The sequence below is a fragment of the Eutrigla gurnardus genome (genome assembly GCF_963514095.1).
Source record: "Eutrigla gurnardus genome assembly, chromosome: 18".
NCBI lineage: Eukaryota > Metazoa > Chordata > Actinopteri > Perciformes > Triglidae > Eutrigla > Eutrigla gurnardus.
This window is the reverse complement of record NC_139929.1, coordinates 22,142,144-22,168,619: the sequence shown is the minus strand read 5'-3', so window position 1 is coordinate 22,168,619 and position 26,476 is coordinate 22,142,144. Positions and strand designations below refer to the sequence as shown.

General features: G+C 45.0%; 1 protein-coding gene across 1 annotated transcript in view; it reads left to right on the top strand.

Moving 5' to 3' along the window:
* Nucleotides 1-5,952, top strand: part of zeb1b (zinc finger E-box binding homeobox 1b) — a 58,558-nt gene extending 52,606 nt beyond the window's left edge. Inside the window, exons 7-8 of the mRNA XM_084033795.1 lie at nucleotides 1,253-1,433; nucleotides 2,112-5,952. Coding sequence (XP_083889921.1) covers nucleotides 1,253-1,433; nucleotides 2,112-2,848 — 918 coding nt within the window. The 3' untranslated portion in view covers nucleotides 2,849-5,952. The remainder of the gene's footprint in view (nucleotides 1-1,252; nucleotides 1,434-2,111) is intronic.
* The last annotated feature ends 20,524 nt before the right edge of the window (nucleotides 5,953-26,476 follow it).

The window sequence follows — 26,476 nt, the reverse complement described above, 5'->3', positions numbered from 1 at the left end:
AATTAAACTACACATTGTGGTTTATGGGTGCTTATGTGCTGGAATGTTCTGTCAGTATTTCACCACTATGAGTTTCCAGGCAATCAATGGAGACTCCAAAAAAAGATATGTAAATGTGTTAAATGTGTTAATTAGTCAAATGTAGTTGCTGTTAAGCAGATTGTATTACCTTTGGACGGAGCCACGCTAGCTGTTTCCCCCGGCCTCTAGTCTCTGAGTTGAGCTAAGCTACGCTAAGCAGCTGGCTGCTTTATATTCACTTTACAAACGTGAGAGTGGTATCAATCTTATCATCTAACTTCCCAAAAAATAATTTCCCAAAACGTCAGATTACTACTGCTGCATATGAGGGAGGACGTTACTTTTAAAGCTTTATGAGCTTCATCAGTTTTTGTTCCTCTTTGGAATTTCATTTCACAGGTCCGACAATACAGTTGTTCTTGATACTACAACGCTGCTGGAGTTCTGACCTTTTTGGGTCAGTTACAGCAAACAGGTTTGACTCTGAAACTCTGAAACTGATTCACAGAAAGAAGCGAGCGTCGCCATTTTGCAAAGCAAGTGGATTGGAATCACATTGGCTTTTCTCTGTTTGGAGCAATCAGTCAAACCCCTCAGTCCAGATCATTACTTCTTATTGTTCAGAAGCACCAGGATAGATAGTGTGAAACCATCCAAAATGTAATCAATAAGTCATATATAGAAATGTCAGAATTCAGCTCTTTGTAAAAATGATAGCTCTTAATAGTTCTTCATTGTGCAGACACCTAATGATGGATGTAGATCTCTCTGGGTGTATGAGTGATCTTCCTGGGCTGTCACCCAGAGGACATGAGGCTGCACTTTACTGCAGAGCCCCTATTGATCTGCTGGAATCTGTTTAAACGGCACACCTCTGCCTGCCTCATTGATTTATTGTTGTTGTATTATACTTTCGTGTTAAGTGGATTGGCATAGACCTGCCTTGTAAAAAAGAGCTGTGTGTATATATCACCTCCTTAATATAGCCCCACATCCTGTTTCACTGCATCAGTAGATGAGTTTTACCCTCCCAGAGGCAGTAGGAGATGTGCTCGGGAGTGAACACAAACAGATTGCTCGCCCATAACGTGGACATGTCCAGCGATTTTACTTTTGAAAAGAATGCACGCAGACCCGAGTTTGTTCACTGGTAGCGTTACTCTTCTGAGTCATTCATTGTCAAACATTTTGCGTTCCAGCCAAAACATCTGTGATTTTTCATATTTTCCAGGAGGAGAAGCAGGACATGGGCTCAGAGGGTGTGTCCACCGTGGAGGAGCAGAATGACTCTGACTCGGGGCCCCCGAGGAAGAAGATGAAGAAGATGGACAGCGGCATGTACGCCTGCGACCTCTGCGACAAGATCTTCCAGAAGAGCAGCTCACTGCTGAGACACAAATACGAACACACAGGTAAATACACTCTCCCAGGCCTATCACAGCATAAAAACAAAACCAAAAAATCCCAGGATCGGAACTTGTCTCACCAGCACTCACTGGGAAAGATGAATCAGAGTGCTGGTGAAGGGAGATTTTGAGCTACAGCGTAAAGAAGGGTGGTTACCTCCATTCCAGCAGCTATTACTCAACATGCACAGAAGAGGTCTGAGAATTTCTTTCCACCAACTCCCCACCTCTGCACTGCCAGCTTCCCATGTGAAGCACCTAATGTTGCAAGAGGCGAGCTCTGGTAGTGATTTGGATTGCTTCTAGATGATGATTCTGTGGCCAAGTGCAGGTCAATGCTCTCCGAGGCATTTCAGATTTGGGTTTTTTTGGTTATTACTTTGATGCCTGGCTTGCAACTATAGTTTTCAGCTCCAAATGACCTCATCCAAGGTGAAAAGCTGTTCCCTGCCTGGATCAAGTTTCCTTGAAGGTTTGCGAGCACAACTGTTGTGATTTTTCTGTATTGTTTGGAAACGTTCTCCTTGGATACATCGATGATAGATACTGTTATACGCAAACAATGTGGGGGGATTCAGTGCCGTATTGCACTGGAGTGTTTGTTGTTTTCCTCCCATGCCTGTGCCTTTTCACTTTTCATAAACAGAGACGTTGATGCGTATTTATTGTTCTCTTTCTCTGCAGGGAAGCGACCTCATGAGTGCGGCATCTGCACCAAGGCCTTCAAACACAAACACCACTTGATCGAACACATGCGGCTCCACTCGGGGGAGAAGCCGTACCAGTGCGACAAGTGCGGCAAGCGCTTCTCGCATTCGGGCTCCTACTCCCAGCACATGAACCACCGCTACTCCTACTGCAAGAAGGAGACGCAGAGCCAAGGCGAAGGCCGGGAGAGCCCCGAGGAGGACGGCGAGGCCCGGGCTGAGATGGAGGCACTCAGCCGGTTGGAGCGGCTCCTGGCCCCCTCCCAGCTGGACTTGGACGAGCGAGGGAGCAGCACAAGAGAGGATGAGGAGAGCGAGGAAGAGGAGGAGGAGGAGGAGGGTGCAGTGGACATGGATGACATCCAGGTGGTGCAGATAGGGGATGAGGGAGGGGATGAGGAGGAGGGGGAAGAGAGGAATAAGGAGGAGATGGAGAGCGTGTTCAAAGAGGGAGGAGAAGAGGGGGTGACAGAGATGGAGGGGGAAGAGGAAGAAGAGGAGGCTGACTCAAGGCAGGAGGAGCTACTCGGGAGCATTCGGGAAGAGGAGGACGTCAAGATGGAGGAAGAGGAGGCGATGGTTACGGAAGAAGGGGTGACGGAAGAGGGGAAAGCAGAGGGGAAGGTCACGGAGGAGAGCGGAGGCGAAACAGACAGAAGCACGGTTTCTGAGGAGCCGAACCAGACGCTGCAGGAGGAAGGAGATACTGACTGAAAGAGGAATCCGACTCCTCCATGAGACACAATCAGATTCCTCCTCTCCCCGAGTAGAGGATGAACACAGGAGATGATGTCCAGTTGCTCTGACAGTCCGTTTCAGTTCACTACTGTGTAGAAATCCAGGTGTGCCTGAAAAAAAAAATACTAGTGACTTTTCCCGCAGGAGAACGGTTTCTCCCTGTTAGAAAAATCAATTTGTAAAGAAAATGCATTATACAGACTTTGGAAGCTAGAGCCGACACGTTTTAGATAATGTTTTATTACTAAAACACCTTGGGTCATTTCTTTTTATCAGTGTTACTAATTTTATCACTCATATTTTAACCTTTAAAAGCTGTACAGTTGGGAGATATTTCTATAACTTTTTATTGCCAATGAACAAAAAAAAGTCAGTATTTTATTAAGTTGGAAGGAAAATAAGAAGAATCCTGTGCACTACAAATGGCTTGGTTTACCTATGGATTGAGCAGTTGAGTTGTGTTGTCTACCCTTCAGTATTACGGCACTAGATATACCACGCCATCACGCTAGCAGATGTTAGCATTACATTTCTTTTTGATGTTCTTTTGATTGGACTGTGAGCCTTAAGAAGAATAACAATAGAGAGGACAGGTCTTCTCAGTCATTTACTTCCTTTTAGACTCTTCAAAGTTTCTTTTATGGATCAGTGTTTTATAGGTAATGGTTTGACATTTGGGGAAATATACTGATTTATTTTTGTTGGTGAGATTTAGATGAGAAGATCGAACACACATCTGCCCAGAAAATATGACTACAGCCAGCACCTCCTAAACTTAGCTTAGCATGAGGAACTGAATGGGGAAACAGCTAGCTAAAGCTAAATCTAAAGCTAGCAGTTACGTCCTGCTTATCTACTGTTTTCACACTCCAGACCAGTAGGTGGTGGTAATGCATGCTAGACTATTTTTGACTTCCAGACAGAGCCAGGCTAGCTGCTTTCCCCATGTTTGTAGTATTTACCAGGCGGAAACCTCCTGTTCTGAAAAGTGAATCCAAAGTTAAAGTGCCTTAAACTTGCATTCTCTCTGCTGGCCATCAGGGGGCAACTCCTCTGTTTGCAAAAAGAAGACTGATTCATCTCAGTAAACATTGTAAACATGAGTTTATGGTCTCAATCTCTAGTTTCAAGTCTTCTTCAATCCAGCATGATGTTCATTTAGTACATTATGGTCCATTTAGAGTCCAACAGACCAGAAAGCAGGGGATGCTTTAGGGGGCGGGGCTTACCTGCTGATTGACAGGTCCATTTAGAGTCCACCAGACCAGAAAGCAGGGGATCCTTTAAGGGCGGGGCTACCTGCTGATTGACAGGTCTCTACCACGCTACCAATACAGTTAGCTACTAAGATGACTTCAACACTTAGCTGTGAAGTTTACCTTGAATTATGAAGGTAACTTTGTTAGCAGCTTCACACCAGAATCCAGATGGATCCAGATCCAGTAAGGGTGCTGCTCTGGGTGCCGCTCTGCTGCTTGTGTTCATCAGATCCACCCGTTGCTCCTTTGCAGTTCAAATATGGTCACTTACTACAGTGGCTGCAAAAATCCAAGATGGTGATGGCCAAAAATGCTGAACTTGAGGCTTCAAAACCTTAGTCCACAAACCAACGGGTGACATCACCATGACGACGTCTACTTCTTCTACACAGTCGGTGGCATTTAGGCAAGGCATCCTATCCTGGCTGTAGCTTCATATTTACCAGAGAGATGCAAGAGTGGTATCGACCTTCACATCTTCAGTCTCATCTTGAAAGCAAAAAAGGTTATTTTCTTAAAATGGTCTAACTATTGCTTTACATGTTCAGAGTGAACAGAACGGGGCTGTAGAACACTATCTGACCCTCTCTATGCCTACCCCCTTACTCCAAGCCATACGCAAACATTTTTTAACTAAACAAGAAAAACATGCATATCAAAAGTGCCATTGCATATTGCTGTTGAAGCTTAGCAGCTATGATCAGGCATTGCCAGGTCCCAGATCAACCAATAAGCCGGAATACTGTTGACTCTGGCTCGCCTCCACACCTGAGAGTTTAGAGTTTAGTCTACCATAATATTCCTGTGTCCTAGACTTTAGAGAAGTTGCTTTTATTTCTAACCTGAGCAGCTAAAAGAATTACAATGCACATGCGTTCAAATGGATGCTTATGAAGTATGATTTCTAATCACTAACTGTCCTGCCTTTTCGATGCTTATTCAGTGCACTTGTTTAACACACCATGAAACGCTCAGACGTCTCTTCAGGTAACAAAATGTAGGCAAATATGAATCCCAGGAGTTTAATTCAACAATGTTTTTACCTGTCAGTATTATTTTTTGGTCTCTTGTATTGTTTTATGTTCTGTTTCGTTGTGTGTATGTTTGTTTTCAGCAATGGCAGTATTATCCCCACCCCCAAGGAGATGGGTATGTCTGTTTAGTCATAGAGAACTTTTATATTTATGTGTCTTATTTTTTTATATTTCTTTATGGTTATTTATTACACTATGTAGTGTACAAGACTGTAGTTTGTATTAATACGATAATATATTTTAGTATGGAAAACAAAGATTCAAAGGCAAATAACTACAAGCCTGGAAAAATGAGACTCCAGCATACTGAAGTAGGTTTTTCGAACAAATTTTCCTTTGAAAAAACACCAACTCGCACCCTGCAAGCCTGAAAATGGAACCTGTGACCTATGTGCATACATTCTCATGTAAGTTTTCTTTCCCCTCTCTAATATGAAGCTACTGAACTTTTGGAAACTAATCGTATGTCTAATAGCATGAGTGTGTGCTGTTTTATTGAAGGATTACCCTTAACCACACAAACTGTCCTTTTTGCCAAGCCAAAATAATATTGACATTTGTTGTTATGTTTTTATTTGTGCCAATTTGTTACTTCATGTCAGTGTCAAGACCACGCCCACTTTTATATGCCCCGCCCTTTTAACACCCTGATATTTTTTATAGTGATTGTTTTGTTTTGTTTTGTTTTCTTCTTTTTTTTGTTCATTTTTTTTATGACTCCCCATCTCACAATAAAATACACCAATTACAAGCTGCTGGGTTTGTGATCATATTGTTATTGTTATCACACAGTATTACATTTGTGAGTGTACTGCAATATTCAAGTTAATATTACAATAGAAAAAAAAACAGAATGATGATTGAGAATGTTAAAAGAAGGTGGGGGTGGGGGGGGGGGCAAAGAAAATTATAAGTATTTAAACTGTTCTGGGCCTTCTTTATCAGCTCGGGGGGGGGGGGGGGGGGGGTGACATCCAGTAACAATGACATATATTAATATATTAATAACATTATAACATATTGTCCCCAAGTGTCTGTGCCCAGTGACAGGAGTGAGGTCTGAGGTCCCAAACTTTAGGATGTAAAGACCACTTCATCAGAACAAAGAGGTTGAAGAAATGGTTTCACATTCTGGTTAAAAAGGGGGGGTGGGGTTCTTTTAATAGCAATAGTTGCTAAAAAAAAAAAAAAAAAAGCAACAGACATCTAGCTTAGCAAAAAATACAGGACACATGGAAAGAGCTAGCGTGGCTCTGTCTTAAGGAGCCCACCAGCACCTCCAACGCTCACTCCAAAAATGACTGAGATTCCAGGAAGGGAATGTATCCAACCAAGAAATAAAAAATTATGAGCTTAAATTGGTATTTATTTATTTTCAAACTCTTGGCTAGAGCTAGGCTAGCTGTTTCCAGCAGCTAGTTAGTTTAGCTAAACAGCTTTTCCTGTTAAGCTAAGCAAAGGCTGGCTCTAGCTTCTTATTTAGCATACAACAGTGTATGAGTGGAAGCTAATATATACCAAAACATCAAGCTACCAGGGCTCTCAAGTGTTAAACTGAGGGGGGCGAGGGTCAAGCGGGGTGGGGACGGGTAAAATGAATAAAACTTTGTGAATCTGATAAAAGACACATACATTTGTATGAATAAAACTATTTATTTAATTCAACATTTCTGTGCAGGGGTGCTTATCTGCTTATCCTAGTGGGAGATTGTGTGTGTGTGTGTGTGTGTGTGTGTGTGTGTGTGTGTGTGTGTGTGTGTGTGTGTGTGTGCATATGGAAAATCAAATGATGAGATGACCCTAAAGGCCTTTGCACACTGAGTCTGAAAAAGAATTGGTGGTTGTTTCCAGGTAAGGCGTGATGTGTAGCATGTGAACAGGTTGAAACGCATGTTTCTCAGCCCAATGCGTGAGACTTGAGAGCCCTGAGCTACTCTTTTTAAGCTAAATGCTGTTTATGAATCCAGGACCTGCCAGCCCAGTCTTAGAGCATATCGTCAAATACAGTCTATTGGGAAACAAATTGTCCATTTTTTGTGTGTGTTGCTCAACTGAAGCTAAACATGTTTGTAGTTATGTTGTGCCCAACCATGAGGCTTTTCCTAAACCTAACTAAGTGGTTTTGCTGCCTTAACCTAACTTTCGTTTCATAGCTTAATGTCTGACTTGAACTATCAACTATACTTGCTATTGAAGTACTAAGTCATGCTGAAGACCAAGAAAAGGTGGGACATTTGTGTCCATGTACACGAATCACCAAATAGACTATTTCATGAACTGCCATGAGACTGCTGGACCTGCACATAACCCTGTGATCAGTCACACTCCTTTACATCCGGTTTGCTTGCAAGCCCAGCCCAAGGTCAACCCTATCGATCCAGATTAGATTTCCAGGAGGGTCGGCCCCCCTCCTTCCCTCCTGCCCCCCTCGCCCCCAGCCCCTCAACCAGCATTAATTAGTAATGGAATGGACTAAAAATCCATAGTCTGTTGAGGAGTTGAAAATGATACAATAGCTAGTGAACATATTTGATAGTTCTCTCCCTCTCTGTCTGATGGATTTTGTCTTCCCAGAAGCTCTGACTCCAAAGGAGGGTTTGTGGGGGGCACTTTCAGGAAAGTGCTTAAGTCTTAAGCAGGAAAGCAGGTGTGAGTGGGATGGGATTCAACCTGCCACAGCCTCTTCTTGTCCCTGAATGGAGTGGGAGCAGGGTGTAGGCCTAAATAGGCGAGTGTTTGTTCAGTGTGTGTTGAGGTAATACAGTGTGACAGAGAAGCTTTGACTGTCATCGTGGTGAATGGGTCCCCAGAGACACTTGGAACTGGGGGTCGCTGGTGGAATAATGCTTTATAGGACAGCTCACACCATAACGTTACTGTGTCAAACTGTTCCAACAGTATCTTGTAATGGTGCCTATTAAGAATGTCTTTAACAGTGGTCAGCGCTGCGTGGAGGCTTCGCTCTGAAACTCCAAGAAGGTCAATGAGTGCGTAGTCTATGGCGGCATGTTCAGGACCGTTTTACAGGCTTTCAGTCCAATACGGGACTCAAAGCCAAGATATTGCCATATGTTCTGCTGGGCTCAGCATTTCAAAGGAAAATTGAAAAGCTATAACTGCTAAGAGGATATGGAGTGCTCTTGCCAATAATGGTGCAAAAGCCTGATGAAGTATCATGGCTGCCGGGGCTCTGACACCGAGCCAAACCCAGGGGGGCTGAAGCTCCCCGGGGAAATTTAGAGAAAAGCCGGGAGGAGGAGGAGGAAAGAAAAGCCTGCTCTCAGGAAATAGCAGTCACTTAAACATCATGTTCATTTACTCAACCACTAAATAGCAGAACGTACACACAGAGAGAGGAAGAGTGTGTGTGTGTGTGTGTGTGTGTGTGTGTGTAACCTGGAGGGTTAATATGTCACTTCATGTGACAAATTGCTGTTTCAGAGCTCCATTTTAAACCGCTTGTCAGCATAAACTCATATGTATCTGAAAATCTATTATTATTTACCTTTACAAGTGGTGAGACACACAGGAAGACTTGTCAAGTCCAACGATTACAGGTTCAAAACCTCCACCTTAGATGACGAATCCAACATTTCTACTAGCTGCTTGTTGTTTAGAAAAAGAAATATAAATACATAAATAGTTAACGATGGAAGGAATAGCTTTGTCTCGACTATCACTGGACTTCTGATTGATTTCACTTGCACTTGGGTGAATAATTACGAAGAAAAACATCCGTGCACTAGCTTTAGACGTGCACGAGTCCCCATTATATGTGTACATTACCATAACATACATACATATATATATATATATATATATAGTGTATATATACACACACCATATATAGCAACCTCAAACCGTTATGACGTTATGTCTCATGTAACATAAGGCATGCATGTAAGCTTCTGTTTCATCTGAGTTAAAGAAACAATAAACAGAACACAAGTGTGTGTCCGACTGCAGCGGTCAGAGGACTTCAGGGTCAACAATGCAGGAGGTCAGCACATCCTCCTCTAGGTGTGTGTGTGTGTGCACCAAAGGGTTGATTGGATTGTCATTGCGCTGTATTTAGCTCGTACCATAAACACGTCCCTGGAGAATTACCCTTCAGCTACGGTAATATGAAACAATCGTTAACCATGTTGAGATCCAGGTTCCTTGTTGCAGCATCATTATCCTGAATCCTGGTCACACGCACACACACACATACACATACATACACACACAGACACACACACACACACACACACACACACATACATACACACACAGACACACACACACACACACACACACACACACACAGTATGAAGGTAAATCGATGTCAAAACACTTAGAAAGATGCGCAGCAGCGTGTGTGTGAACGCATGGTTATTTGTTATGCGTGCGTGCGTTGTCGTGCGCAGGTTGTATGTCACGCGTAACAAGAAGCTGCGTACATATGAAGCAGCGTGCGCACGTCTGTCTGTCACTGTTTGACAAATGTTGTTACGCGTTCACACGCACGTGCGGTCGCAGATTCTGATGCTGCGCGGCCGGAATTGATCTGCTGTGCGCACCTACTCCGCGTAACATGAACGCGTAATGTAGTTGGCCTGTTCATTTCAGTCAACCAGGGGAGGCAACTACATTACACGCTCATGTTACGCGGAGTAGGTGCGCACAGCAGATCAATTCCGGCCGCGCAGCATCAGAATCTGCGACCGCACGCTGCTTCATATGTACGCAGCTTCTTGTTACGCGTGACATACAACCTGCGCACGACAACGCACGCACGCATAACAAATAACCATGCGTTCACACACACGCTGCTGCGCATCTTTCTAAGTGTTTTGACATCGATTTACCTTCATACCACATACACATACATACACACACAGACACACACACACACACACACACACACATACATACACACACAGACACACACACACACACACATACATACACACACAGACACACACACACACACACACACATACATACACACACAGACACACACACACACACACATACATACACACACAGACACACACACACACACACACAGACACACAAACACACACATACATACACACACAGACACACACACGCACACACACATACACATACATACACACACACAGACACACACACACACACACACACATACATACACACACATACTCACAGACACACACACACACACATACATACACACACAAACACACATACACACACACACACGCACACACATACACGCATACACACACACCCCTTTCCTCACTTCCTCCCAGCTGAATCCTATTACAATGTTTCAGCGATAAGCCCTGGTTAAAATCTATCTACAAATGAAATGTATGCATCATCGTTTAAGCTTGTAATTGCTTCGAGACTCTATTCATTTTATTAGACAGTGTTTCGTCTCGTTGCTGCAACAAACCTGTGTTATTTTGTCAACTCTGGGTTGTTTTGTAATAAGGACAATGAGTTGATAGCATGAACTCCTTTCATCACACTCACATCTCATTGTATATATATATATATATATATATATGGTATTAGTGTTCTGGCACTTTCATGCTTTCTTTTCAGGGTGAGGTTCAGGACTGACTTTCACCACTTCCCCTCCTCGTTACCACATCGGGCCTCAAGTTGCACTAGAAAAACACCAGCCCAGCCACAATCACCTCACAGCCCCTGTCTCCACACACACACACACACACACACTCACACGTGAGTGCAAACACGCCAATGTTTGCAGGTACGGCCGGCCCTCCCACACTGCTGGGACAACATGGAGCGGCTCTCAGTCATGACTAGAATAACAAGAGTCTGCACAGAATTCAATTAAATGGTCTGCTCTTTGAAAAGCTACCACCCACCTGCCTGCACACACACACACACACACACACTGCACTAAGTTGAAAGTAACACACCTCCGCCCAACTACCCACTCTTGTATGCTTTGGTCCTCCCACACGCACAGCAAAGCATGCACGAACACACACACAAATATCCACTTCTCCTCTCCCGGTGTGTGTGTGTGTGTGTGTAATCCCATTGTCCTGTCCTCCTCAGAGAAGCCTGGACCTTGAATGTCGTCTCCAAAGCTCCCACCTGATTGGCTGCTGGAGGTCAGCGGATAAGCCCATAAAAAGGCGTGACATCTCTTTACACTCCCTTAAATGTTCACCTTTTTGTCCTCACAGCTCCGTGTGCTACAAGGACGACGTCCCACCGCCTTTCAGAAGTTCACTTAGCGAGCTGTGTGGAAGCCAAGCAGACAACCGTCCTCTCCGCTGTGACCTAAACGTTCTGCCCCTGCAGGTCTCCACTGAGATCCTCATCTCAGACTCTCGGACCGCTGAGAACAGAGGGCATTCCTCCAAACCGTACCATGTGAGATGAACAGAGGGACGGAGGATTTAACCGGCATTTTCTCATTGTAGGGCCAGATACTAATATACATCACAGTCAGCATAAGCCTTTATATGATGTACTGATTTGCTCTCCAAACAATTCAGTCATACAAAATCCTCCAAAGAAGCAACAAAAATCCAGAACACTGAAAGAAAAGAAAAGATCAGTGAAAAAGGAAATGTCTATAGATGACTGTCTGTCAGGACATTTCTCTTTGAAAGGGACATTTCTCTTTTCCATTGGTTCCAGTTCCCTTGTTTGGACCAGCTGTAGTGAGTTTTGTCTCTGATTACAGTCAGAGTTGATCTTTGTCTCCAGGTAGGAAGGATATATCGGCCCAGGATTTCATGTTTTCATAGTTTTGACTATTCCTAGTGTTCATGTCCTCACCAGCGTTACTCATGTCCTGACTATGGTGAAGCCATTCTTCAGAGTAGGGTGACTGCTATGACCTCAGCCCGTCTCATCCCACTGGACAAGAGAGAAAGTGCTGTGTTGACCATCCAGACCTGAGTAAAGTCATGGAGCAGGAGCAAACATCCAGATGTGAGGGCTGTGAGTCACTCTGCGGCCGACAGCTGAACTCAGACCAGCTCTCGGCTCTCTCACGTCCGGGTCGCCCCCCGCCCCCCCTCCTTGTCATCCATTGCTCCTATTAGGAACGTGTCCGCTTTGTCCACCTGGCTGTGCTCGACCTTTGCTTGCTTCCCAGGTGTACTGGCCTCAGTAGAACTGACCTTTAACCTTGGCCTTTGTGTGACTCCGCTGGGAGATGTCATGTGTGCTTGTGCATGTTTCATGTGAGCGGAGGCTAAAAGAGGTTCCATCACTAAACCACCTGACCTCACTAAACACCTGAGCGCTGAGCCTCCTTTCACCTCTCTGTACTTACACATCCACCTCCCTCCCTCAGTCTTTGTCATTCACTCCTCCTCCTCCTCACACACATTTCACCCTCAAACATGTGGTGTTCCTGCGTCTCCTGCAGCTCATCGTGCCGAGAGGCTTGGACAGCACCTGTTGTTTCAAATCCAGCGATTAGCAACAGTTTTGGTTCCTTGCCCCCTTTCTGCTAACAGCAGGGCCTCACTGCTCCGGCTCTCGTCTCTAACACACTGGCTCCAGAGACTTTACAGAACTGTAAAACATGCTAACAGGGTCATGAGAAGGAGTCTCTGTTTGCTAATTAGAGACTTCTGGGCCTGAATCAAGGCCAGAGTGGGTTTGATGATGAAGTATTTTCTCCGTCTTGCTCATACGTGGTCACATTTTCTCACACACTTGACCAACCACATAGAGAAAAGTGTGGATTTTAAGGAGTGGGAAGAGGAGCCAGCCGTCGTCGTATGTCCTCCACTGCAGCCACACAGTCAGCACCGTGGATCAGTGGTTGGCGGTGTCATGAGTTTTGAGACTGAATTGCCAGATGATGATTTCTTAAATGGTACATGGCCTGGAGTAGCTCTGGGATGGTGATGGTTATGTTTTATGATTAGAGTTTATTGTAGTAACAATCATTACTGTTGATTGAATTGACTATTTTGCGTTCTGAATTTGATCCCTGACAGATCTAAAACAGATGCTAGCTTGCTCACATTAAGAAAACAAGTTCAGCTTCTGATCCTATTTGACTATATGACTTATAATGAATATAGGATTACGAAGCAGCATAATAAATCATGTGCACCACTTTGAACACAAAATCAATCAGATTGTCTTACAGGGCGTACCCACCAAACGCGATGAAACTTCATCGCGCGACAAGATTACATGTAAAGTCAATGCAAAGACGCGATTAGACGCTTCATCGCGCCGGGCGACGCGATGGACGCGATAGCGAGGCGCGATGGACGCGATGGACGCGAAAAATCGCTTCATCGCGCCATCGCGCCGTAGCTTCATCGCGCCATCGCGCCATCGCTCGAGTTGAAATAATTGAACTTTTGCGGCGAATTCGCGTAAAGACGCGCCGCGACAGCCTATCAGCGTTGAGATCGTCACCGACGTGCTGACGTACGGACGTCCTGGTGTTCCCTCCCTCCCGTCGTCCAGGCGCAGCTCCTGCAGGAGACGGTGGAACTCGCCGAGCTCACGCCGCCTCCGTAGGGTAGCATGCACCCAGAACCGACGTCGGCGCCTAGCCCGCAGACGAAGCTGGGAACTTCTCCAGAGTAGATACAGTGCAGCGATGGTGGTTATCTCAGCCATGATCGACGAGAGAATGAAATGGCGGAAGAAATGTTGTTGTTTGGGCGGGCTCGTCGCGCGACGCGATGACGCGATGAGGCGTTTTTTGGCATATTGGACCGGCGTCAAAACTGGAGCGTCTAGCGCGACGCGATTTCATTTGTCGCGCGATTGAATCGCGTTCATCGCGTTTGGTGGGTACACTGCTTTAGTCTGGTAGAGATGGCTGGATCGGACATCAGTGACTATAGGCCGATCTGGTATCCGATACCACTATTTTAAGCAATAACAATCCACTACATTATTTAAAGTCGCACTCGGCAACATTTTTTTGATCATATTCACCGAAGCCGACACTATGCTCCGATAGAACAACATAAATCATCCAGTTTTAGAAAAAAAACGCGTCTCTGCTAGGGTTGCACATCTCTCTGTGATAAACGGTTCGATATGCATCTAGATACACAGGTTACGATTTGATTCAAACACGATATCCTTTTATTACAGACCGATTCGATTTGAATCGATTCCATACAGTGTAAGAACGATACGATTCGATTCTACGGTTAATATTTCCATCCATCCATCCATTTTCTACCGCTAATCCTGTATTTAGGGTCACGGGGGGGCTGGAGCCGATCCCAGCTGTCATTGGGCGAAGGCAGGGTACACCCTGGACAGGACGCCAGTCTATCACAGGGCCGACATGTAGAGACAGACAACCATTCACGCTCACATTCACACCTACGGGCAATTTAGAGTTATCAATCACGGTTAATATTTGTTGTAGATATTTTATCAAATAAAGAAGCCGAGTCTATGAAAGTGACAATAGTTTCTTTTCAAATACCGTATGTAAAATACCACATATCCCCAAGCATTGTGGCTGTATGGAACTGGCAAAAAAAAAAAACAGAACAACAAAATCAAATGTGAATGTATTTATTTTTAGACGTGGACAAAAAAAAGTCTGGCTGAATCGTTGGCTGGCGGTCACAGGACAGTGTCGTGGACGTTACCCGTGCTGCGGCCGCCTCTTGTGGCGCAAGTTGAGACACAAGCGATTGGCATTCAAAGCCGTCCGTCTCTCACGTGCGGTCGTGGAGTGCCTGCAGTCACACGGCAGCGTCACAGCCGCCTACCTGTGCTGCGCCCGCCTCTCCACCTCCACCTCCTCCATGTTCCGTGTTGTCCCTTGTTTATCACTCATACAAGCTAGCCAGCTACGGCGTTTCGCGGCAGCTTCAGCTCTCGCGTTGTTTTAGAGACGCTGGTGTAATGCCGCCCATAGATATGATGCCGCCGACCGCTTCAAAGTCTTGCGATACCCGATCCATGACTCTGTAACCGATTCATCTAGGAATTCATTGATAATTCGTATCGATTGAGGAGGCTGCTACCGATGCAGCCGTATCTCATCGGTTTATCGTTTACAACCCTAGTCTCTACGTGCATGTAGAGCCTGTTGTTTGTTTTGCAAAGATCCAGCAGCGCCTGGATCATCCTGTCAAATCAGCAAGCACAGAGCCCCTCTTTTAAACCCTGAAAAATAAAACATGGGAATGAGAATGACATTCAGAATCAAGGAAGGCCAATGCAATCTTTAAGAAACAATTAGGAGGCATTAAATAAAGGCATCCAATAATCAAACTGTTCATTTGCAGCGTACATCAAACACTAACATTCCAGTGCTTGTTCTGCAGCCTGTTTGGACGTCGTGTATATTTTAGATATAATGTGAAGATTTTCAGGGATGCGAACACTAGTTTGTACTCGGAGACGTCATCGCTCCGCCAACGTGGCTCATCTCACCCCCTCCCTAAAATGAAGGGAAAAGTGCCAAAAATATGAATCATGAGGTTTCTGCAGCGATACGCCTTTTCACTAACAACGAGAGCAGGTTTCAGAGATTCCTACTGTGACTTTAGTGTTTAAACTACTCATCAAAATTACAGAAATGAAAAACTAATCACAAACATTACTCAAAGTATCGATTATAGAGACACACTTCATTTTTTGTGTCTTATCATAACCTTTAAAGTGACCCTGGAAACGAGGCTCCCAGTCAGAGGAAGGGTGATAGAGGGAAATGAAGTGAAGAAAGGGGGGGGGGGGGGGGGATAAAGAGAGATGATGAGGAGGGCTCCTAATCAGTACAGGCAGCATCCATTCTCCCCGTCTGTCTCTGTCTGGGCCCATTTCCTCAAGCTCTTTTCATTAAGACACCCGAGGCTTCGCTTCTGCGCCGGCGTCCATCGCCACCCCTGACCTTTTGATCCTGCATGAGGGTTAAGACAGACTGGGGGTCCAGCTCATCAGGCTCTGCCATGTCTGCTGTCCCTGTCATCAGTCACTGGGTGTGTGCTGGGAGGGTGAGGCATTGTGGGTCACGGGGGACAATACACTGGATACGTGTAAATGATCTAGAAGAGGAAGCAGACGCTGTCCTCATCTGAGATCAGTGGAAAAAAAGAGGACAAGATTTTATAAAATCCCAGGTGTGTGTGTGTGTGTGTGTGTGTGTGTGTGTGTCATGTGTAATCCAACCAGTCTCCCCTGATCTCCCCCCTCCTCCCACCTCAGGAAGGAGAACAGGTTGGAGCCCCATCTTTCTGTGCCAGATGGCTCCACATTGACAAATCAATTAGGCTCCACCTCATCACTGGGGGGGGGGGGGGGCCCAGGGCTACAAACCTGCACCGCCTCCACCCCCACCACCCTGGAGTCCTCCTCGGTCGACCACTCCTCATCTCGCTCTCGTCTTAATCACCCCCTGATCCCCAGCAAGCTTTGCCTGGGTAAAGAGGGCAAGGAGGCAAGATAGAACAAAGAGGCTGGCAGCACATGAATCACCTATCATCAATATGGATGACTTCCATGCTAATGCAGAGGGGACCGCAGAGGAACAGTGGCAATGGCTTGATTTTGTGTTTGTGTGTGTGTTGTGTGTGTGTTGTGTGTGTGTTTAGAAGCTCAGTCAGAGCAGATTTGCCATGTGCTGAAGAGCCAAGAGTGTCTAGTTGTTTTTCCTTCGCTGTGTGGAGGTGGAGAAGAGGAGGAAGATGAGGAGGAGGAGGGTGGACGTTTGGGGAAGTTAATCCAAGGAGAATAAAAAGCGCAGCCTGGAGCAGGTATGCATCTGGGTCGCGAGTAGGAGGGTGAATCTGTGTTCTTCACTGCACCCTAGTGGGAGAGGAGAGACACAGCAGGACCAAGATGGACAGCCTGAGAACTGCTGGTCCAGACAACGCTCACACAGTTAGTAAAGGTGCATTCAAACATCAAAAAATATTTGATATGCAGAGCCAGAAATCCCTGTACCACTATACCAGTGCCAGGTCTGTAGGCTGAGGAAGACCATGAGCTGCTGGTAAAAGTGTGGAAGAGATCATAAGCACACCTTGAGGTTATTTTGCCAGAGATCCTGGGTTTTGAGTTGCAAGGTAACTAAATGAAGTAATAATAATGATAGTAAACTTAATTTCGATATCATGATTCATGCATAAAATGCTTTAGATTAATGCAAATTAAATGTACACTGAAAGCATAAACACCATAAAATAGGATCATTTTCAGTTAAAAAGACAATGTTACGTGTCAAGGTGTAGGGTTGTGAAACCCTCAAGGCAGACCTGGTACATCGGTGCTGTTGATGGACGGTATCATTCCACAATGCAATGCATGAAGGAAATAAAGAAGTACTCACAGCTTGGGGGGAATTACATTTTGGAAGTGATCACAGGAACATCTTGGAAACAAAAAGGATGTATAATTATCCCACTTTAAATCTTTCTTTCTCTCAGTTTACTGCCTAAAATTTAAATTGTAGATCAGCAGCAGCTTTCCAAGGTAGCATTTCTTTTTCGACAATCAGGGGCAGCACGAGTTGTAAACACAACTTTGATTATCACCTTATAAAGTTGATGATGTAAACGTGTTAGCAAACAGATGTCTACTTGCAAGTTCAGCAGACACAGAGAAATGATTATTGATTTGTAGTTGTGTTTTCAGCTGCCAGACGAATTAAATTCCAATATTTACTCTCTTTTACCTCTATTTGGGTCTCCACCAACTCCCTGGGGAAATGTCTATCTCGTTAGCTGCTAAATGCTCCACAATGTTCACCAGCTAGCTGATCTTTTTATCTGCAATGGTGGAAGAACTACAAGTAGAAATACAAATACCACAATGTAAATATACTCCACTAGTGAAGGTCCATAATTAAAACTACAACTACAACGGGCCCTTTGAGTCTTGTTGCTTTAGTTTGACTGGAGCATATTCATGTTGGAACTACTCAAGGCCGACTTACTTGTTTCTTACTTTGTAATGTCAGGTAATTTAATCTGTAATAATGCATCACAATCAATCAATACATTGATGACATGTTGTATGTAAGATGTGAATCTGTAAACAAGTAGCAAACAATCTCTACAACCTGCAGCCCGTCAGTCATCAACAGCAAACACGGTTGCTGATTACACGGACGAATCACGTGATTGTTTTCCTGTTTTGTTATTGTGGCGTTAGCAGTCAGTGCCACTGCGTTAGCACCGCTGTCACACTGGACATTCCCCCATTAAAAGTCTGCAATGCAGGAGTTCTGGTTTCATACAAAGGAGTGGGACATACTCATAAAGCTCACACAGTGTTGGTGACTGATATGGTGTTGGTGAGGAGTGCAGCCAGTGGCTGAGTGTTGGCTAATGCTATTAAAAATGCTAAGCCAACCAAGACCGTTATCATAGCACACAGCCCAGTTATCTCCTGCGATGAGTTCAGTTAGATTGTGTAGACGCTGCAGGCATGCTATCGTTAGCTACGGCTGTTGTGGGGATTTAAGTTTCAGGCTCTGATGAACGGTGAAGTCTTCAGCTTGTAGATCCACCGTATTCTGTGTGTTGTAGACGTGTTGACTTCTCCAGCTTTACATCTCACAGTCCAAACACTGCAGCTCTGTTCTCTGACGACTGTGAATGCAGCTTCATGAGCAACACTACTGACCAATGGGGCGACTTGATGGGTCAGTTATCACCTCCTCCCCCTCTACGCTCCAGACTAAAACAGTGTCATGTGAAGAGCAGCTTAAAGTTTGTGAAATCTTCAGGCTGTGAGTGTAGAATAACAAGTTGAGGCCTTGAGCTTGCTGATGAAGGAGTGAGGGGGAGGTGAAGGCAGGTTTATATGAGGGGGGGCGATGGAGAGATATGTGTGGGTGCCCTCCTGGCTCGCCTCAATCCCTGCGTCCCTTTACTCATCCGATCTGGGGGCAGCGGTGAGAGAGAAATAGAGAGCTGATGCCGAGACCCCTGGGGAGAGATTAGCGCTGACAGCACAACAAAGAAGAATTATGCCACGGGCTCTCAGCTCTTCCACAAATTCAAATGTAATGTATGGCTTTAACTGCGCCGAGGAGGATCAACATAATATATGATCGACCCACTTTGCGGTGTGCTCCGTTGGCAGTGATGTAAAAGCGATTTATGCCCGTAAAAATGTGCAGGCTAATTAAGTAAGACGTTGGCAGGGGAGCAAATCCAATGAGCTTATGAGAGAGCTGGCAAAGTAGCGTGCCCCCCCCTCTGAAACGATCTACCTGCGGTGAGAGAAAGAAAACTTCTCCTTGACTTCAAATCCGACACGCTGCTGATGGAGAATTGTCTGATCAGATGTAGACGTCCACGTGTGTGAGGCTGCTGATCCTTTAATTAAATTCTTGTTTAGGATTTGTTTAGGGTCCCCCTCCACCCCCTCTCCGCTGGCAGCGCTGGGGCCCAGGGCCTCGTAATTACGCAGGGCCTTTCCTCCAATCAGACAGCTGTGTTGAAAAGGCTTTGGAAGAAATGTCCTAATTACAGCCTCAGTGGAGAAAGGCTCCACCGGGGGAATACATGTGCTGTTAGCTATAGATTCTGGAGCCAACAGTGTTAATGAGACACAGACCCCCCCGCCCCCCCTTCACATTAATCAAAGCACCTTGTTCTTCCTGTCTCACTGTCAGTTCTTATCACGGCCAACCTCAACCTCACATCTCCATCCAGGTTGGAGCATCGCTTCACTGCTGCTCTTATTTTCAAACTCACCTCGTCCACATCGCTCTCAAACAGACCTGTAAAGTCCAAAGAGAGTTCCTCTCCCCACACAAACAAGGATTCAAACGCCTCAATAGAAATCTTTCCTTTGCTTCAGTGAAGTGATGATGTCACCAAGTATCTGCCCAGCTGCTAGTTAGTCCCGCCCTCAAACAAAGCTAGCGTGGAGTCTCCTTGCTGAGAAGACAAACGTAGAGTTCTTTGTATGGACTCGTAGAGGAAGAGGAGCTGAAGAACAAGAGGCTAAATACACTTCATCACTGTTCCTCAGCAGAACAACTCCTGTTCTCTGCTTATGGGGAGGGGGCGGGACATTTCTGATGAACACATTAAGAGGTTGACAAACAAGAGCAGACTGGGCTTTTTGGGAGGGAGGGGCAGGAGGTCAAACAGAGAGTTTCATAGAGGATGAGAAGAGCTGCTGCAGAACAGCCTGATGGGAAAATAAATGAAAGATTGTAAACATGTTCTATTAGGAACCTGATATACAAGTAGGAAGCAGAAAATCTGAAGAATAGGTTGTCTTTAAGTAAAAAGAAGTGCAGGGAGCACTCTCTCACTCATCCTTCATAGCACCAAAAGGCCGATCCACGCCACCAACACACAACATAACGAGTCGGAGCCCTGCAGAGGTGAACTACCACCTGAAGCCACTTTATGGAGAAGGCAGACTGAGCGAGGATTTAATGTTTGTATTCCACACTGGGGGAAGACGTCATAACCACCAGTTGACAAAGCCAAAAGAAGAAAATGTGTTCGGGTGATTGAAGTCCCAACTCCACCTCTGCATACATACGGCGTTGTCTATTGTCTTTGTGCTCCCACTCTCTACCTCCAGTTAATTTCCCCAGACCCCCGTAGCAGCTGCTGCAGGTAGACCTCAGAGAGCCTCGTCGCTCAATCCTCCTCACGCTAACAGCCGACCAGTTTCAATACTCAAACCCAGCTGGGGACGACGCATCATAGGACTGGGGTTGTCACATCTTCCTCAGCAGGTGGAGAAGGAAAGGATGCCAACTCATAGAGGCGCGTGTCTGCTACAACAGTGGAACTGTCCAAGGGTAAATAAATGGAGATCCTGGAGAGGGGCTATTATCTGTCATGGAGCGCTCATACAGCCTTGTATTTATTGCCTACTTAATGGACTTTATTGTATTACTGAAGGTAAGGAGGGGAAAAAATCCATTGCCAGCAACAAGGTACTTTCAGCATCCTGCAATTACCTTATGTAAATCCTGGCCTGGAATGTTGATCCACTGCTATTTAAAATGCATTGAATTTCCATGGAAAATGATCCACTCCTGCCGCCTGAAGCTCATTAATAACAACGATGAGCCGGCCTGACATTTGGAATACTTACACGCTTACTTAGCATTGCCATACATGCGAGAGCACAGCCGGCCTGCCATGCACTGCAGCTATGACAGCACATTTGGAGAAAGGATGGCTGGCGAATGAGTTAATTCTGAGTTATTTCTACAACTGGAGCCGATTCTCCTTCTTCTCCTTCACCTTCATTTTGCACATGATGTTGTGCTTGTAAGTGCTCACACTATCTTTGACCATGCAGAGAGGAGGAGTGCAGGAAGTGTGCAGGCTTCTACCTGTTTGCAAGAATGGCTTCATTACTGCTGGACTTCACCGTTACATGAACACGACTAGAACACCGTGCTCCATCGTTTTAAAGTGTTAACGGAGCCGTTCACACACGTGATCAAAGAGGAAATACACCTCCAACGGCATGCAGCCATGAATATAGTTTTGGTTTTATGTTTGTTATTTTTGAGATGCGTGATTCTGAGATTTCTACTTCATAGTAGATTCAAACATAGTGGAGCAGCTAAAACCATATACAGTTATGTTCATAATAATAGCAGTGCGTTTAAAAAGTTGAGTAAACCTCAAAATTCTTCAAATAAATTGTATTTTAATGAATACAAATGCATTGGGGACACTGCACATTCTATTTCAAAGCAAGAAAACTGGAAAAAGTAATTGAATTTGATATTTTACAGAAAGTCAAGAAATATAATGTTCAAAAAAATAGCAGTGTTGACATCTTTCTTTACGAACTCAAAAATGTACTGTATAAACTAAGAAATGCTTGAAGATTCAACTTTCCTGAGAATCATAAACTAATATTTAGTTGCATAACCACGGTTTTCTGATAACTGCTTCACATCTGTGGTACATGGAGTCGAACAACTTCTGGACCCGGTCAACAGGTATTGCAGCCCAGGACAATTGTACTACGTTCCACAATTCCTCTGCATTTCTTGGTTTTGCCTCATGAACAGCATTTTTTATGTCAGCCCACAAGTTTTCTATGGAATTAAGGTCCGGGGATCGTGCTGGCCACTCCATTACTTGAACTCTGTTTGTCTGGAACCATGATTTTGCTCGCTTGCTGATGTGTTTGGGTCATTGTCTTGTTGAAACACCATTTCCTCTTCAGCATACGGCAACATGACTTCTTCCAGTATTCTGATGTACTCAAACTGATCCATGATCCCTGGTATGCGATAAATAGGACCAACACCATAGTACGAGAAACATCCCCATATCATGATGCTTGCACCACCATGCTTCACCGTCTTCACGGTGTACTGTGGCTTGAATTCAGTGTTTGCAGGACGTCTGACAAACTGTCTGTGGCCCTTAGACCCAAAAAGAACAATCTTACTCTCATCAGTCCACAAAATATTACGCCATTTCTTTTTAGGCCAGTCAATGTGTTCTTGGCAAATTGTAACCGCTTCAGCACGTGTATTTTTTATTTTTTTAACAATGGGACTTCTTGCTGGTAGCTCGGCTTCACATAGACGTCGTCTGATTGTTGCAGTACTCACAGGCAATCTTAGATCTTCTTTGATCCTCCTGGAGGTGATCATTGGCTGAGCCTTTGCCATTTTGGTTATTCTCCGATCCATTTAAATAGTCGTTTTTCTTTTTCTTCCCTGCCTTTCTGGTTTTGGCTGCCATTTTAAAGCGTTTGATATCATTTTAGCTATCTATCATTTTCTGCACTTCTTTATAGGTTTTCCCCTCTTTTATTAATTTCTTAATCAAAGAGCGCTCTTCTTCTGAACAGTGTCTTGAACGACCCATTTTACTCTGTTTTTCAAGGACAAATGCACAGCCAGCATATTCAGCACCAGTTGCCTCGATACTTAAATAAGGGCCACCTGTTTAACACCTATTTTTTTTCACATAATCAATGACCTCACTAATTGAACTATGTTTTTTAACACGCCCCTTTCAGTAAATGATTCAGTTTCACAGAATCCGCAGCATGTTGGGTCTGTTGGTTTTCTATACCTTTACTAAACCTTATAAAAACGTACTTGCAGTGTAGAAGTTGAAATTCTAACAAAAACAGTGATTTATCTTGCTAGTGATGTGGGAGTGCTATTATTTTGAACACAACTGTACTTAATTCCATCAGGAGGACATAACCGGACTCCAAATGAGTCAAGTTAACGTTTCCCCACAACTGCTGCATGTGTAAAGAGGAAGTTGTTTGCTTAAAAAGTTTGCTAAAAGGATTTGATTTTTGAATTGCTAATTCTGAAAGTGTCTTCCAAAATGCCATTCCTGCACTATAATGGTTTTAAAATGACAAACTCAAGCAGCCGTTTGCTTACTGAGCTCGGAGTGGGTAGAGTACAGGTCTTCACCAGAGTGGCTAAGCCTCCCAGCCATGCCGATCCTCATCCAGCCCACCTGCGCACGGAGCAGGGGGAGCACTGAAGACATATCAATCTTTAATGCTCCATAATGGCTTGTTCACATTACCTGCCCACACCTCAGCCTCACGGAGCAGGCTGGCTCAGAGCAGGCCTGGAAACCAGCGTGAGCATATGGTGCACTTCAAACACTCAGCCTCCCTGGGCCTGAGCTGTGGTCGCACCCATGAATTATAGAAATGATCTAATTGTTTTCTCATTTGGAAATAGTCTCAGTTTTAATGGCCTGTGGTTTCCAACGGGGCACATGATTCAATGCTGCCTACCTCCGACAACTTTGTTGAATCCAAGGTGGTCCGTCCTGTCAAAACAGAGCCAGACCGAGGTAGCAATCAGACCTGCTGCTGTAAATTAACACATATGCAGGGGGAACGTGTAACCACACAGGAAACAAACCTGGGGACCTGCTGACAACGTATGGGACCTCAGAGAAGCTATGGAAGCCTATTGGAGCCAAAAGGGAAATAAAATACAATCAAAATTAATATTGCAAAATATTTACTCAACATTATTCCTAAATCAAAATTGTGACTTTTAAGTGTAATTATGATAAAAGCAAACCAGAAAGTAAAAACTCGGACCCGGTGTTTCAGCTTGTCTCATGTTTTACTGTTGATGTTGCTGGTTGCTGTAGAAGGTGGAGTTCTTCACGGGTCCACCCAGACCTGAAGACCTTAGTCCCGGCGTGCGTTCAGGTTCAGGTTCCATGGTCATCAGGGTCTGGCTCACATCCCGGTCTATTCACAACTGCAAAGCTGGGCGGAGCTTGTAGCATTCATCATTTGGTGAGACCCGAGCAGACTCTGAGGCCTGGATCCGCCATGCTGGTCCAATCAGCAAGAGGATTTGTTTCTTGGCAACGAGGCTGGATTACATGCGTAAATCCACGGCACAGCAGAGGGGCTCCAACATGACACAACATTTATTACGACAACATTCCCAGTTCTGATGGGTCCAGGTCCAACATTCTCAGTTCTGATGGGTCCAGGTCCCAGCCTTCAAATACTAGATGGGTCCTCTTTGGATCCATCTGTTATTTTTCCCTTTTGAGTTCTGGCTGAATGTTTGGAGCTGTATCTGCGTTATTACAGGGTCAAACATTCTTCTCAGAAGAATTTAGTCTTAGAAGTCAAACACCATTTTAACACATTCACGTCTCACATGTTCGACTAAAAACTAGTGCTGACCTCATGTCAGTCTTCTCAAATATTTTACTTACCGTATTTTTGTCAGAAATGGGATTCTGTATGGAGACGGACACACACACGCACGCACATGCACACCACATACACACACGCACACCACACGACACACACCCAGACAGACAGACAGACACACCCACCCACACACACACACACACACAGCTTTGCTCAGCACTTGCTCCGCCTCTTAATCAAACTGGCACCGTGGCAATTACCTAATTAGAGCTGAATTAATCCACAGCCTTCAGGTCTGCAGCCACGTCTGACCTGCAGAGGAACGACACGAACGCCTTCAAAGAACGCAGACATCACATTAATGGAAGCCTCCAGGACTATACTGCAGTTCATTTCATAATTAACAGGTAGGAATATAATTGATTGAGACGTGAAAGCTTAATCACTCAATTCAATAACCGGGATATCGGCGTTGAGTAGATTAATTCAATTCAGTAATTAAAGCCGAGGGAGAGGTGAAGCTTTAGTTGATTGAAGGTTAAACGGCAGACTCACCTCTGTCTTTATGTCTCCGTCCACCAACATTCCACATCGGGACAGACGACACACTCAACATTTAGTTGGTCTTTTTATTAGACATAGCAGTTTCACAAACAGCAGTTAGCCTGAAAATTACATTCAAAATGTGCAGTTGACCATGCGCAAACACTCCAGATACACCTTCAAACTACTTGTTTGGTTTTATTCCATCCGTGTGTACTGTTTTAATTCAAATTTACAAACTCAAAATCATCTTTCACTATTTCACCATCAAAGCATACATACCTCAGTCACTAGAACACATGTTAACGACGAGTTTCTTCTCTGTACAGATGCTCTGAACGCTTTCTTTTCAAGCTCTTTGCATTCCAACACCTCCACCTCACACACGTCTCTCTGCTCTAAAGACTGTAACACTGGCCCAGGTGAAGAAGAGGAGGGTCATCAGGCCCACAGTCAGGCAAGGAAACGTTGGTTACATTGCAGCCCCAAGAAATCCTCTTCAAGTAACACGGCTCGGTGATGCTTGCTGCCCTGGTACAGACACCGAGGTGAGGAAGGAGGCCGACCCAACAGCGTCATGGAAACGCTCCGAGCACGGAGACGACACACAGTTTGTACAAAGTGGCAAGACGAGGATGCTTCTGCTCGGGTTTATTCCATTTAGGTTAATTCACTCACTCACACACACACAGGGTTTAGTCCCCGTCATTCAAGTCACAGGACGATCAGGTCACAGGTCAATGGTTAACACTGGTGGGGGGGGGGGGGGGGGGGGGGGGGGGGGGAGCCCAAAAGAGTCCGTTAACGTAACACTGATTATTTTCCACCTGAACCAGAAACCCCACGGCTTACACAGCACAGACAAAAGCTCACAGACACACAGAACCGGCTCAGATCCGCCTCATCCCTTCAGCGAGGTGCTGAGGATTAATGCCGCAAGTCCCCCGCCAAAGTCCCGCCGGCTTCCACCAGGAGGCGCCGCTGTTGGAACTACTGGCCACAGGGATCCAGTGTATGTGAAAACACCTGAATACGTAAATCCACCAAACCACACGGACGTACGGCATCACGGCATCACACTGAAATACTGTCCACATGTCCACCCGCTGCTCGCAGCAGGATTCGCAACTGAAGAAGCGGCTCATATCTGTACACCTTTATTTTTTTATTTTCCTCCTAAA